At 43.0% G+C, this 14576-nt stretch overlaps 1 protein-coding gene across 1 annotated transcript in view; it reads right to left on the bottom strand.

Annotated features, from left to right (window-relative positions):
- Positions 1–2389: 2389 nt before the first annotated feature.
- The window catches only part of GRXCR1 (glutaredoxin and cysteine rich domain containing 1), a 68497-nt gene continuing 56310 nt past the window's right edge, over positions 2390–14576 (bottom strand). Inside the window, exons 4-5 of the mRNA XM_061584745.1 lie at positions 4615–4680; positions 2390–2569 (exon numbers count right to left, since the gene is read on the bottom strand). Of these exons, the coding sequence (XP_061440729.1) occupies positions 2390–2569; positions 4615–4680 (246 nt within the window). The remainder of the gene's footprint in view (positions 2570–4614; positions 4681–14576) is intronic.

The raw sequence follows: 14576 nt of genomic DNA, 5'->3' as shown, positions 1-14576 counted from the left end.
CACCTGGGTGACACCCTGAGTGGGGTGACACCCAGAGCCACTCTGCCCCTCACTGTTGGCCAGCAAAGGAGCCGAAAAGCGCTCTGGGTCGGCACAGCCAACTCCTCCTCGGAGGCGGGGGGGCGAGACCGACAGCAGGCACCCACTCGCTGGCGGTGAAGCCGGGATGGGCCTTCCACCAGCAGCCTGGAGCATGTGGTGAGTGGGTGCACGCACACGCATGCAAGATCAGCCACCCCCGTCCATGCACCCCCCCACACTCCCGCTAGTGACGCCGCTGCTTTGAAGCTTATAAAGTAACCTCCTACTGTTGTTTAAAAAACAAACACTTTTTTCTTACCCAAACTGTTCTGTACATCAAGAATCTCATTCAAAAATATGGGATTAAGTGGAAGAAATTGCCTGGAGCTTTGAAAGTACACATAAAATGAAATGCATTTGATCTTTTTTCCCCATGCAACACTTAATAAAATCTTACAAGAGCTTTCAAGCAATCAAAGCAGGAAAATATCTCCAACAGCTACTGTGATTGCTTATGCACACTTACTTGTGATTAAGCTCAATTGATTACAGTGGGACTTACTTCTGAGTAAACGCACATAGGATTTACACTGTAAACCTCAATAGCCATGTCTGTCTGCTCTCAGCATGGAAGGGATTAACGATTGTGTTCCAGGCTTCATAGAAATGTATTTTGGAACACCAACAATGCAAATATTTATGGCTACAGCAACACACATATGTTTTTGTGTCATCACAGTACTGGCAAAAACCTCTGCTTAGTGATGGGCAATGGTAAACCACCTCTGAATACCGCTTACCATGAAAACCCGTAAGTCAGAATCGACTTGAAGGCAGTCCATTTTTTTTCCATAGTGAGTAGGGCAAACATACTTCCATGCACCTTTTAAGTTGCAGTGTTAGTCCTGTAAGTGAAGGCAGGAACTGATGGGAGAATTAGACTTCCTCTCAGCCAGAGCAAAGGCCTCAGTGACCTGGAGCAACAAAAAAGCTAGAGGGTAGGAACCAGCCAAGAAGAAATGAACAAGAAGCAGGGGAGTACCAAGGAGATATCATGGGAGTTGAGAAATATATGCACATGCAATAAAGGCAAGAGCTGGAAGGTGACCCAGAAGTATTTCTAGGTAGTCAGGGTCATTGGGAGATAATGAGGATGGTGGCTGTGAAGAGGTCAATTAAGCTCTTGTGATGCTAGGCCAAAGGAATCTCACACAGCCAGCAAGAGGGGGGCTAGGAACTGAGAGGATTCCAGAGGGCACAGTGTTATAAGAACCAGGATAAGCAGCAAAATAGCCAAGGCCAATATACCATAGAGTTTATTGTCCACAGTGCAGTTAGAGCAGCTCATTTCTATTAGACCTGCTCTGAAGCTGATGCTCACTCAAAGCCTGACTGCTTCCCAAACCTGTTACGTTTTACATTTTCTTCATTGTTATATATTTAATAGACTATGGTCTTAACTGGCCTTTTTTGTTACAAAGACAAACACATGGTAACAGGTGGACAGCACAAAGTGCAAGAGCACTTAGAAAAAAGTAAAATTAATATGGCAGCCCCAGAGACTATGCAGATACAACTAAAGCCTCCACCAGCACATAAATATGGAAGCAATGTGGCTCAAACCTAGAAAATATTTAGGCATCAGTTTGAATTGGTATTAAAGCTGCAAGCATTATTAAACTAAAGGATGAGCAGAAATATGTTCAGCTTATGACAAAAGAAACCTCAGTAGCCTTGTGTGTATAAATACAATTGTGTGTGTGACACATGCATGAATTCCATAATGAAATAGGGGAGGCTGAAGAAAGTTGGTTTTAGATAGTGGGGTAGTTGTAAAGGAGCACCATCAATACCAACACAAATGTTACCTATGAAATGTTACGCATTATATTTGAAACAAGTGGGACTTGCAACAAAATGTTGCCATGTAGAGTGAACCTGTTCAAGGTTTCAGCAAGCCAATTCTTCTGTCGGTAGAACTTTGAAATGCGGCCCATAGCACTTTGAGAGATATTTGGGAGCAACACTACAGTTCATTGAATTGTCTTTGAATATTCTTTTAATTTGATGATATGATCACAATGATATGTCCAGCTATGTTTTAATCTACACAAGGGTTTTCTGTATAAATAAAATAAATAAATAAACAGAAGTACTCTATTAGTTTTTTTATATGCTGAATTTCAAGTAACTGAGATCTCATTGCATGAAGGACTCTAGCAATTGTCTATTTTCATTTTTTTTAGCAAATTAACTTTTATTGACTGAATCAGATAAACATGGTGTTTTTTCTTAATATAAAAGAGTATAACAAACTGCTGCATTGACATAATAAAATGAGGTGGTTGTGTGTATCAAGGTGCCATTCTTAGCTCAGGCAACTCTTGCAGCGTTGCAACCCGTTCTCATTGCAAGCCGTGCACTTAAGTGCCTTGAATGAGTCTGTAAAACAGTTCCGAAACACTGACATCTTGCTCCCATGGCACGCTGAGCACGGAAGAAAACCAAAGCCCCCACATGAGAAGCATTCATGAGGGTGTTGAACTCTCTGCAAAGAAAAAGAAAGGAAGAAAGCCATAATCTATTATGCGCATTATATTCTGGATTCTGAGAGCCAAACTAGACAAGATTTTAATTGCATAAATACAAGTAACTGGTACATTTCTTGTTATGTAAATATTGGTCTCAGAACAATTGGGAAGGGGGTGTGATATTTCACTCTTTCTTTCCACAGTCCCAACAAAAAAAACACCTCTCTGAAACTGCTACAGTAGGGCCCCATTCATGGCGGGTTACGTGTCAGACCCCCGCCTAAAAGCGAAACCTGCCAGAAAGGGGAACTCTGTCAATAAAATGGTGCCCGACGCCCAAAAAATGCCATAAATGCAGTACAAGCACCGTATGAGTGGGGCCTTACTCTAATTGAAAGTTGCCGTATTAGCGGAACACTGAAAAGCTGGCCATGGAAAAGCAGGGCCCTACTGTATTTGTATTTCAAGAGAACCCTCCATACCTGCCAGTGGAAGCTTTTGAAATGGAAATGGCAGCTTCAGATGGGTGTTTTTTGTTGAGACAGTGGCAGATAAACTTCTCCTCCTCACCCTCCATGGTCATGAGGCTGCTCAGGCTTTCTCACAGCTGTGATTTACATAGCAAACAAACAAAACATAAGAAGGCCCTGCAGAATCAGGCCAAAGACCTATCTAATCTCACATCCTATTCTCACAGTGGCCAACCAGGTGCCAAAGGGAAGCCCACAAACAGGACTGGAGTGCAACATTTGTGATTCCCAGCAACTGGTATTCAGAGGCATACTGCCTCTCACAGTAGAGGAAGAACATAGCCATTGTGGCTAGTAGCCATTGATAACCTTATCCTCTATGAATTTGTCTAATCCTGTTTTAAAGTCAGCCAAGTCGGTGGCCACCACTGCCTCTTCTGGGAGTAAATTCTATATTTTAACTATGCACTGTGTGAAGATGTACATTCTTTTGTCTCTCCTAAATACTCCAACATTCAGCTAGATTGGATGGCCCAAGTAGCATGAGAGAGGAAGAAAAACTTTCTCCACACTATGCATTTGTTGATATACCTCTGTCATATACCCCCTTACTCTTCTTTTCTCTAAACTAAAAAACCCCAAATGTTGAAGCCCTTCCTCCTAGGGGAATTGTTTCTAACCCCTTTATTATCTTGGTTGCCCTTTTCTGAACCTTTTCCAGCTCTACAATATCTTTTTGAGGACAGGCAACCAGAACTGTACATGGTCTACCAAGTGCGGTCACATCATAGATTTGTGTAATGGTGTTATGATAGTGACAGCTTTATTTTCCATCCCTTTCCTAATTGTACCCAGCATGGATTTCATCTTTTTCACAGCTGCCACATACTGGGTTGACATCTTCATCAAGCTATTCATTATGACCCTAAGGTTCTTGGTCTGTCACCATCAGTTCAGACTCCATGAGCAGGGAAATGCATAACCTTATGCTATCACAACATGACAGAGAAGAGGGTGAAAAGAAGATATGTGGCTGCCATTTTGTTTTGTATAACATAGAGTTCTAGCCTGTGGTGCTTTATTCTCATGTGGGACACTTAGGCTGGCAGAGGTTGGGTAGCGTTAGGGTGGGTATCAGATATATACTCTGGGCAGAATCACATAGTACATTGGTACAGCTATGTTTCCAAACTCAGTTTTACAGAATTAATACAAGTGTAGGACCAGCAGCACTTGCACCGGAGAGTGGGCCAAAGGTTGGAGATATTTATGTTGGTCTCCTTTTACAAAGAAAAGATGACACATCTACAAGCCTACCACAGAATACAAAACTTTGAACATACACTCTCACCAACAGAAAGAAAAAGCTAAGCAGCATTTGCTTTAAAGCAGCCATTATTCTTATCAATCATACAACTTTATCAACGCAAATAGTAATAAGAGTCACTTAGAATTTATTGCCTGGAGAAATCAAACATGCATTTTTGGTGTCACTGTGATAGTACATTGGGAGTTCTGACAAGGAAATTTGAGCAACTAATTTATGAAAAGTGAGATTGAAATGTGTCGTCTTTTATAACCTCATCAATTACCTCAATTTTGGTTAAGAGATCTTGCAGTTCCCCTGATTCATTCATTGATAAAATTTTCTCAGCACCCTGTGAGGAAACAGACAAAAATCTATTAATGTAATTGCTGAGATATATAAGCTTGTTTGTTTTTGTCTTGACTAAAAGGAGATTTTTTCTCAAATAAATGTACTAACAATATAATCAAATTCTTTCATGCATCTTGGCTGCTGAACCTAGGATTGTTCTATATTGTGTCTCTTATATATTGTGCTACAAGATCACTGTGATATTTTTTCCTTCTTTTACAATACATACTTTCTTATTTAAAAAAAGGAAAACGGAGGCACCTTGTTAATATTTCAAAGAGGCAATTTCTTAAATATATGACGCATCAGAGAATATATCAAAATGAGCATGAGAAAAACAGTATTTCTACTGTTCAAGCATTGAATTCATACGGAGAATGTTGCATATATAATACCAGGGGAAGAAAGGTGATGAAAAATATGAGGACCCTAAAATCAAGATTCAGCAGTGAATAATAAAAATAATTTAGGTTCAGGACATTGTACTGTGGGGAATTTCTGAGCTCTGAAGCAAAGCAGTAATGAAGAGGTTTTTCATTTTTCTTAAAGTACAAAAGGCTACTAGAAAGAAAATGAAACTGCCAAATAAGATTTAAAACTTTCCTTTGACTCTTTCTGCTAATCAGAGAGGACCTGTTGAAGAACAGCAATGCTACCAGGCACTGGGGTTTAATGTGTGTATTATTCTAGGGGGGGGTGCGTGCGTGCGTGCGTGCGTGTGATTATACTAGCACTGATCTGAAATTAGTTCCCTTTTTGACCATTTTTCAGCACTCTGTAAAGATGTTCACATGTTCATTAACACTGATCTTATTTGCCATCAGTGATGTCATCACATAGTCAAATCTGACTGGCTGAGTAGCACTGTAATGTCATCTTATTCACAAAATGATCCCTGACTTCATGAGATCACACATGTGGCTGTTCAAGGAAGAAAGAATAACCAGTCAGGAGGTGGGGGTCTGGAAGAGAAAAAGAAAAACAAGCTGCAATTGTCATCAATAATAGTCCCAAACAGGGAGGCAGCCATATGTATACAGGCATACACCGCTTTAACGTACTCAATGGGACCGGAGAGTGTACTTTAAGTGAAAATGTACTTAAAGTGAAGCAATTATCTTCACTTGTACTGCACACAATCACCACTAGATGGCAACGGCGTCAGGCCAATAAAATGTCCATTGTTGCGAAGCGCTCGTACTTTAAGCGGGCTATGGTGGAGTATGGAGCATGTACTTTACAGCGAGGCTACTTTAAGTGAAGCTACTTTAAGCGGGGTATGCCTGTATTTGTGTTGGAAGTAAAACAGCAAGGACCATTCAGGGTGTGACTTAAGGGGTTAACTCTGCTATTGTTCTAGTTACCAGCAGATTCTGATTGGCTGGAGGTTCTTGTCAGCTGTCAGTGAGGAAGACTGTTGAGATTTGACAACTGGAGGAGTTGGAGGGAAAGTGTGCTTCTGAAAGAGATTTTTCCCATGTGTAAGCTGATGTTCCTATATTAATGTATATATGGTAAGTGTTGTTGTTTTAGAAGATACATAGTAAGTGGAGTGAAAGAGGGGGAGTGAATGGGCAGTAGAATGCGAGATGATTGGCTGAGTGTTTAAAATGGCTGAATGTATAAAAGGAAGAGTGAGAGTGGAATCTGGGGGGGAAGAAGAGAAAGAGTGGATTGCTTGGTGGGGTTTGAGAGAGTTGTTTGCCAGGAGAGAGTGAAGAAGGAGGGAGGTGGAATTCGGATTAATATTGAGTAAAACCATATGCTTATGTGCCTTAAGAAGAAATCTTGTTAATCTTGTTAGCTTTGTTATCTGTAATAAATACTTAATTTGGTTTACCAAAGGCCTGATCCTTGGCTGAGGTTTCACAGACCAGAAGGGAGGGTAAGGTAATGACCAAGGCTGAAGGGGAACTGTAACAAATGGTGGCAGCAGTGAAGAGAATAACAATACCAGTATTCAGAGTCTCTGGGAATACTAGTATTGGGACGTTACTGGTGGTTGCCTAGCAGGGGGATCTGTTGAGATCTGTGCTAGAGCGGATAGGTAAACATTAAGAGAGTGCGGTCCGGACTGGTGGAGTCCCTGGTGGTGCCTAGTGACAGGCAGTAGCCACGCGCAGGTAGGAACCTGACAGGGAGAGCCAGGGAAGGACGCCTCACATGTGGTGTCAGTAGCGGTGGGATACGAACAACAGAGAATCCAGATACGAACCAAAGAGAGTCCCAAAGACACGTGGTGACAAAGAAGACTACGTCACAGGTGTTGGCTGTAGCAGTGAGATACAAATACTAGACAATCCCTAATAGTTGTGTGGGAAACAGAAATAACAAAACAAGATTACTTGTGAGAGTGACTGGCAAAGAGTGTGTGGCAAAGAGTGAGTGAACTCAAACACCATGGCTGAATACATAAAAATGAAAAGAGAGGAGCTGGTGGAGAAGTGCATAACATTCAATTTACCTCATGAGGGTAAAGGGGTAGATGAATTGAGGGTAGCACTTATAGGATTTGCAACTGCCCAGCAAAAACAACCTGTCAGGGAAGAGACTCCAGAAGGATATTTAAGCAATCCCGCTTATATAGAGTACTTGAGAGAGAAGTTAAGATGGGAGGCTGAGGAAAAAGACAAGCAGAGGGAGTTGGAAGCTGAGAGATTGAGGATGGAGGCTGATGAGAAAGAAAAGCAGCGGGTTTTTGAGGCTGAGGAAAAAGATAAACAGCGAGAGTTGGAAGCTGAGAGAATGAGATTGGGGTTTGAGGAGAGGGAGAAGCAACGAGCATTGGATGCTGAATTACAAGTAGAAAAGTTAAAATTTGATAGAGAGAAATTTCACTCTGAGGAGACAAGGAAAGACAGAGATGGAGCAAAAATAAAAATTACTCCAAAGGACTTTGCTGTCTATGAGCCTGGTCAAGATCCTCAAATTTACCTCAGCACCTTTGAAAAAGCAGCTCAGTTGTGGGGGCTACCTGAAGATAAATACATGCAGTATTTATCAAACCTGATCAAAGGGGAATTGGCAGAGGTATACCAATATTTCCCCTCAGACAGGCCCGTCACCTATGCTGAATTCAAAGAAGCAGTGTTTAAAAGATTCAGACTGGGGCCTGATTATTTTAGAAAGCTTTTCAGAAACTGCCAGATACAGACAGGGAGGTCTTTCGTGGAGCTGGGGGCAAAACTGATGGACATATTTGGGAAATGGCTGACAAGTGCAAAAGCTCAGTCTGTGGAGGAGGTGAAAAACCTCATGATATTGGATCAATTATACCATCAGTTACCACCAGAAATAAGGCTCCTGGTCAAGGACCGTTCCCCTACATCGGTGCAGGAGGCCGCAGAGATGGTGGATCACTTCGCCTCCAACAGAACTGGCTGGGTGGGGAAAACATCAAGAGATTTTAAACCCAGACCATATAACGCTGGCAGAAGGGATGTGGTACCACAGTGAGTGAGTCCTCCAGTAAAATCTGAAGGACACAGGACACCCCAGAGTGGATCTGTGTACCCTAAAGGTGAGGAGAAATTATGCTACAAATGTGGTGGACCGGGGCACCTACGTTTTCAATGTGAGGTTGCCAACCCCATTAGTAATCCTGCTCAGACAAGGACAGTGAAAACAGAGCCCAAGGCTTTAGAAACAGCGAAAAAGGTTCAGTTCTGCCAGATAAACTGGACAGAAGTAACAGACCTTGAGTCAAGTCTGAGAGAGGAAGTGAGTGTACAAGGGGCAAATTATTGGGCATTGCTTGATACTGGTGCCACTCAGACATTACTGAGGCCAGATTTAATAAAATCTGAGGTAATGATTATCCAAGGAGTGAGGGGTCAACCAGAAAGTTTGCCTGTGGCCCTGGTGGATATGACTTGGAGAGGCCGAGAGGGCCGATATAAAGTAGGCATTAATGCCCAGCAGCAAGAACCAGTAATACTGGGAAGGGATGTAATGGGCACCCAAGGAAAGATCTATGTAGTGACCAGACAGCAAATTGGCAGAGAAAAAGAAGCCATATTAAGGGGGGCTGAAACAAACAGGGTGGAATCTGTTAACCAGCCTCAGGTCACCATAGCAACCACTAGCAGGCCTGCTGAAGAAGACAAACTGTATCAAGTGGTCTCTGGGGAAGAAGCAGATCAATTCTGGGAAGAGCTGCATAAAGATATCAGTTTGAAGCAGATAAAGGAACAAGCCCTGACCCAACAGATTCCTTTCACTGACAAACTGAGGAATCAAGTTGTGTGTGAGAATGGGATTTTATATAGACTGTGGATGCCTGCTGAGAGAAAGGATGAATGTGAACCAGTGAAGCAATTGATAGTACCTAGCAAATACAGAACCAGATTGCTAGAGGTAGCCCACGATGTCCCATGTGCAGGACATCTGGGAATAAAAAAGACCAAGAGGAGATTGGCTGCACATTATTATTGGCCAAATATCTCCAAGGATGTAAAACAACATTGTCTATCTTGTGGAATATGCCAAAAGGTGGGAAAGAGTGGAGTAACGACCAAGGCACCCTTAAAGCCCCTTCCTATAATTGGACAACCCTTTTATAGAGTGGGAATAGATTTGGTGGGCCCTTTTTCCAAACCCACAAGGCATGGCAAGAAATATCTAGTGGTGGTGGTGGATTTTGCCACCAGGTACCCAGACGCAGAAGCATTGAGATCTGTAGAAGCCCCTGTAGTGGCAGAGGCTTTATTAAAAATCTTTATGAGGCTGGGTTTCCCTCATGAAGTGCTGACAGATCAAGGCAGTGTATTCATGGGAGAAGTGATGCAATGTATGTGGAAATGTTGTGGTCTAAAACATCTAAAGACCACTACTTACCATCCCGCCACTAATTGGTTAACAGAGAGATTCAATGGCGTTTTGAAGGGCATGATCAGAAGCTATGTTCAAGATCACCCACAAGACTGGGATGAACGGTTGGGATGCTTCTTATTTGCATATAGAGAAGTCCCTCAAGAGTCAACAGGCTTCTCACCCTTTGAACTCATGTTCACTAGAAAAGTGAGGGGACCTTTGGAACTATTAAAAAATTCATGGGAAGGAACCCTGGGAGAGTACAAAACGTATGTAGTAGATTTTGTATTGGAATTCCGCAATAAATTAACATCAATGATGGAAGTAGTGAAAGAGAATTTGAGTCATGCACAGGAGAAGCAAAGTTACTGGTATGACAGAACAGCCAGGGAACGTGTGTATGATGTGGGAGATATGGTTATGGCGTTCCTACCCAGGAAACATGACAAATTACAGGCTAACTGGGAAGGACCATATACCATCAGAGAAAGGCTTGACACAGTGACATATGTAATCACCACAGACCAATTAAACAAAAGCAAAGTGGTTCATGTAAATATGTTGAAGCCTTACCATTACCAGGGATGCAAAGGTGTTGCAAGTTACCTTATTCCCTGAGGGAAGTGGGCCTGAACTTCCAGATTTGGTACAGGAAAGCAAAGACAAAGGAGGGGTAGATCAAGTGGAATGGTCAGAGGAGGTAGAGGAGGAAGTAAAAGAAGAGATTCTGAGAGTTTTGAAAACCTATAGGAATCTCTTTAGCAACAAACCTGGCCGAACCAGTATAGTTATACATTCCATTGATACTGGAGATCATGCCCCAATCAGATCTGTTCTGTACCGTGTGAATGGGAAAGTTTTGAATGAGATCAAAAAGGAGGTGGAAGATATGCTGGAATTAGGAGTGATCAGGGAATCCATCAGTCCCTGGGCCTCAAGTATTGTCCTGGTTCCGAAAAAAGATGGAACAACAAGGTTTTGCATTGATTATCGGCTAATCAATAAAATTACTGTCCCAGATGCGTATCCTGTGCCTAGGGTAGACGCAATGTTAGAGTTATTGGGGGCAGCAACCATTATCTCTACACTAGATCTCTGTAAAGGATTTTGGCAAATGGAACTAGACGAGCAATCCAGAGCCAAAACTGCCTTCAGTACACCAGATGGGTTATATGAGTTTGTGACCTTACCCATGGGACTAAGGAACTCACCAAGTTCATTTCAGAGGCTAATCAATACTGTGTTGCGAGGCATGTCAGATTTTGCAGTGGCCTATATCGATGACGTGGCCATTTTTAGCAAGTCGGTGCCTGAGCATGTCCAACACCTGACAACAGTATTGGAGGCCTTAAGAAAAGCAGGCCTCACAATAAAAGCTAAGAAATGCCAGTTTGGACTTAAGGAAGTAATCTATTTAGGACATAAGGTGGGGAGTGGGAAAATCACCCCCTTATGGAGCAAGGTGGAGGCAATACAAGCGTGGCCGATCCCCTTAACCAAAAAACAAGTAAGGGCATTTCTGGGTGTGGCTGGATTTTATAGGAAGTTTGTGAGAAATTTTGGGGAAATAGCAACCCCCTTGCATGAATTAACAAAGAAGAAGTGTTCTGAGCGTGTGGTATGGACGGATGAATGTCAGAAGGCTTTTGATCTACTGAAGCAAGCCTTGTGCCAAGGACCCATATTAATAGCACCAGACTATGAGAAACCATTCATCGTGGCTACAGATGCGTCGGACCTGGCGCTGGGAGTCGTCTTGCTGCAGGAGAGAGAAGGCACCAGACATCCAGTGGCGTACCTGAGTCGCAAGCTGACGCCGCGGGAGAAAAACTATTCATCGGTCCAGAAGGAGAGCCTAGCAGTCGTGTGGGGACTGAACAAGTTGCGCCCATACGTGTGGGGACGAAGATTCACAGTGACTACGGATCATCGGGCCTTGTTATGGTTGCAGACTATGAAAAACCATAACACTATGCTGCAGAGGTGGTCCTGGGTCCTACAGGACTATCAAGTGGACTTCCAGTTCATCAAAGGCAAGGACAATGTACTGGCCGATGGACTTTCCAGGCAAGTGGCTGGGACTGCAGTGACGTGACCAGGCAGAGGAACAAAGAAAGACATTTTCCCATAGAGACTTTTATTTGTTAACGCGACGTATAAATCCTGGAACAGGAATAATACTCTGCTGTTGTTTAAGGGGAGGGGGAAATGTGATGTTCCTATATTAATGTATATATGGTAAGTGTTGTTGTTTTAGAAGATACATGGTAAGTGGAGTGAAAGAGGGGGAGTGAATGGGCAGTAGAATGCGAGATGATTGGCTGAGTGTTTAAAATGGCTGAATGTATAAAAGGAAGAGTGAGAGTGGAATCTGGGGGGGGAGAAGAGAAAGAGTGGATTGCTTGGTGGGGTTTGAGAGAGTTGTTTGCCAGGAGAGAGTGAAGAAGGAGGGAGGTGGAGTTCGGATTAATATTGAGTAAAACCATATGCTTATGTGCCTTAAGAAGAAATCTTGTTAATCTTGTTAGCTTTGTTATCTGTAATAAATACTTAATTTGGTTTACCAAAGGCCTGATCCTTGGCTGGGGTTTCACAGACCAGAAGGGAGGGTAAGGTAATGACCAAGGCTGAAGGGGAACTGTAACAAATGGTGGCAGCGGTGAAGGGAATAACAATACCAGTATTCAGAGTCTCTGGGAATACTAGTATTGGGACGTTACTGGTGGTTGCCTAGCAGGGGGATCTGTTGAGATCTGTGCTAGAGCGGATAGGTAAACATTAAGAGAGTGCGGTCCGGACTGGTGGAGTCCCTGGTGGTGCCTAGTGACAGGCAGTAGCCACGCGCAGGTAGGAACCTGACAGGGAGAGCCAGGGAAGGACGCCTCACAAGGAAGACTGTTGAGATTTGACAACTGGAGGAGTTGGAGGGAAAGTGTGCTTCTGAAAGAGATTTTTCCCATGTGTAAGCTGGCCCTAAGAAAGATAAACTTCTCTGTTGTTTCTTATATTATACCTTGTTCTTCTTCATTTTACCTCAGTAAAATATTATCAGTTTCTTTCCCCTTTGGACTAGGGGTGGTCATCACAAGTCTCGTAGGGCTCTTAGACCCCTTACTTTTTTGGGAGCCAGGTCCCAGCAGGATCCTTGTGACTTCCGCATTCTAAGAGCTGATCAGCATGAAAGGGGAGTATGTTAGCCACTGAGAAGAGTCTTCTAACTTGCTTCTTTCCTAGTAATTAGAGCCATTAGAGCTTTCCTAGTGATTAGACTGAAAGGAGGTGAGTTGGCCACTGAGAAGACTCTTCTCAGCAGCTAAGATATTCCCCTTTCATGCAGATTGGCTCCTAGGGGTGTCTGTTGTTGTGGGAGAAGGCATGCACAGGAAGGACTGAAGTGTATGGACATGATGATGGACAGCAAACAAGTGGGTGATGGAGCCTGCAGAGGAGGACAGTAAACATAACCAGGACAACAGGAGATGAGGGAAAGAGGAAAAAGGAGGGGGCAGAACTTGGATTGAAGCGGGGTTTCTCCCTCTCTCTTTCTCTCTGCTGCATGTCAAAAGGCGGCCTAGAAATAAAACATAACATAACATGTCACCCAGTTTGTTTGTTAACAAGGAACTTATTCTCAACACAGCAGCAAAGCAAGGTGAGAAGATGTGTGGTTTTGTTTCAGACTAAAGCCAAGAATAGAGGAGGAAAAAAGAGAAAAAATGCATTTAAGGGTGGGAGGGAAAGTGTATATGTATGTGTGTGCGCATATATGTGTGATGGTTTTCAGCTTTTAATGATGTAGTATATGGCTGTGGTGTGCATGATAAGGTGAAATGCAAATGAATATAGCTAAGAATGTGGGGGGGGTGCAGCCAACACCAGAGGTTAGGATCAGGAATTTTCATGCTTAAGTTTCCTCCTAAAAGTCATAAACTCTGCCCAAATGCAGTAAATCTGAATCTTAGTATGACAGCCAAAAAGGGAAACTTGGCAAAGGAAGTTCCTTACCTTACAGCATGATGATGATGAAAAACTGCCTTAATGGGCTAAAACCTCTGTCTTTTTCTAAGTATGGGCGGAAGGAGGAGGGGAGACACAGGGAAATAGGAGAAAGGGGTGGAAAAATCCCTTTCTACTTTCTAGGTGGTGGCAAAGCTCAAAAGGTTACAAATTCCTATGAGTGGTCTGCTTAGAGAGTGTGAATTCCTTCATTCAGGAAAAAACAGTTTTTGTTTTAACCCAGCAGCAAAACAGCCCCCAGAGAAAGAGAGTGGGACGGGGGGGGAGGTTTTATTGCTGTAGGACTTTCTGAGTCAGTTAAGCAGGGACCAATGCGTGTCAACTGCAAGCAAGCTTTTATTGGTTTCTACTTCAAAAAGCCAAGTTGTGGAGAGTGAGAATTCCGTAATTTCAGAAGAAGAGATAGTGAATCCAGATGATAGAATCCCATTTACATCATCCAACAGTTTGGTTGCCACAGGAAATAAATGTGTAGACCAGCCTTTCCCAACCAGTGTGCCTCCAGATGTTGTTGGACCACAACTCCCATCTTTCCTGATCATTGGCAATGCTGGTTGAGGCTGATGGGAGTTGTGGTCCAACAATATCTGGAGGCACACTGGTTGAAAAAGGCTGGTGTAGACATTGAATTCAGTAATTCAAACAATATCTCTGATGGTAAGAAAGGACAACCAAATGGTGACAGTGACAGAGAAGCTGAAAGCCTGGCCAGATGATTCTATAATCTTAGAAAGTTGTATAATCTTAGAAGGGGGCATGGCTGTGGGGGGCATGGCTGTGACTATTATGAAGGGGCCCTGCACTACTGCTTTGGACTCCATCTACTTTATTCCAGTCACTCAGCTAAGATTTTGGTCATGTATCTGCCTTGTTCATCTTTAGAGGAGGGAGGTTATTCTTTATATAAAATGTATGTGTTAGGAAGCCAACCCAAAGTTGCCCCTCTCCTGCCTTAGGTCACTGTGCTTTCTTGTTTGATGGTTTTTTTACAGGCTGGCTCGCTCCCAGTATCAGAGCCAATATTCTCTTAGAGCAGGGGTGGGGAACAGTGGTGTCCTTTGCAAGTGA

Source organism: Rhineura floridana, chromosome 9, assembly GCF_030035675.1.
Source record: "Rhineura floridana isolate rRhiFlo1 chromosome 9, rRhiFlo1.hap2, whole genome shotgun sequence".
Classification (NCBI taxonomy): domain Eukaryota; kingdom Metazoa; phylum Chordata; class Lepidosauria; order Squamata; family Rhineuridae; genus Rhineura; species Rhineura floridana.
This window is presented reverse-complemented; position numbering and strand designations above follow the sequence as displayed.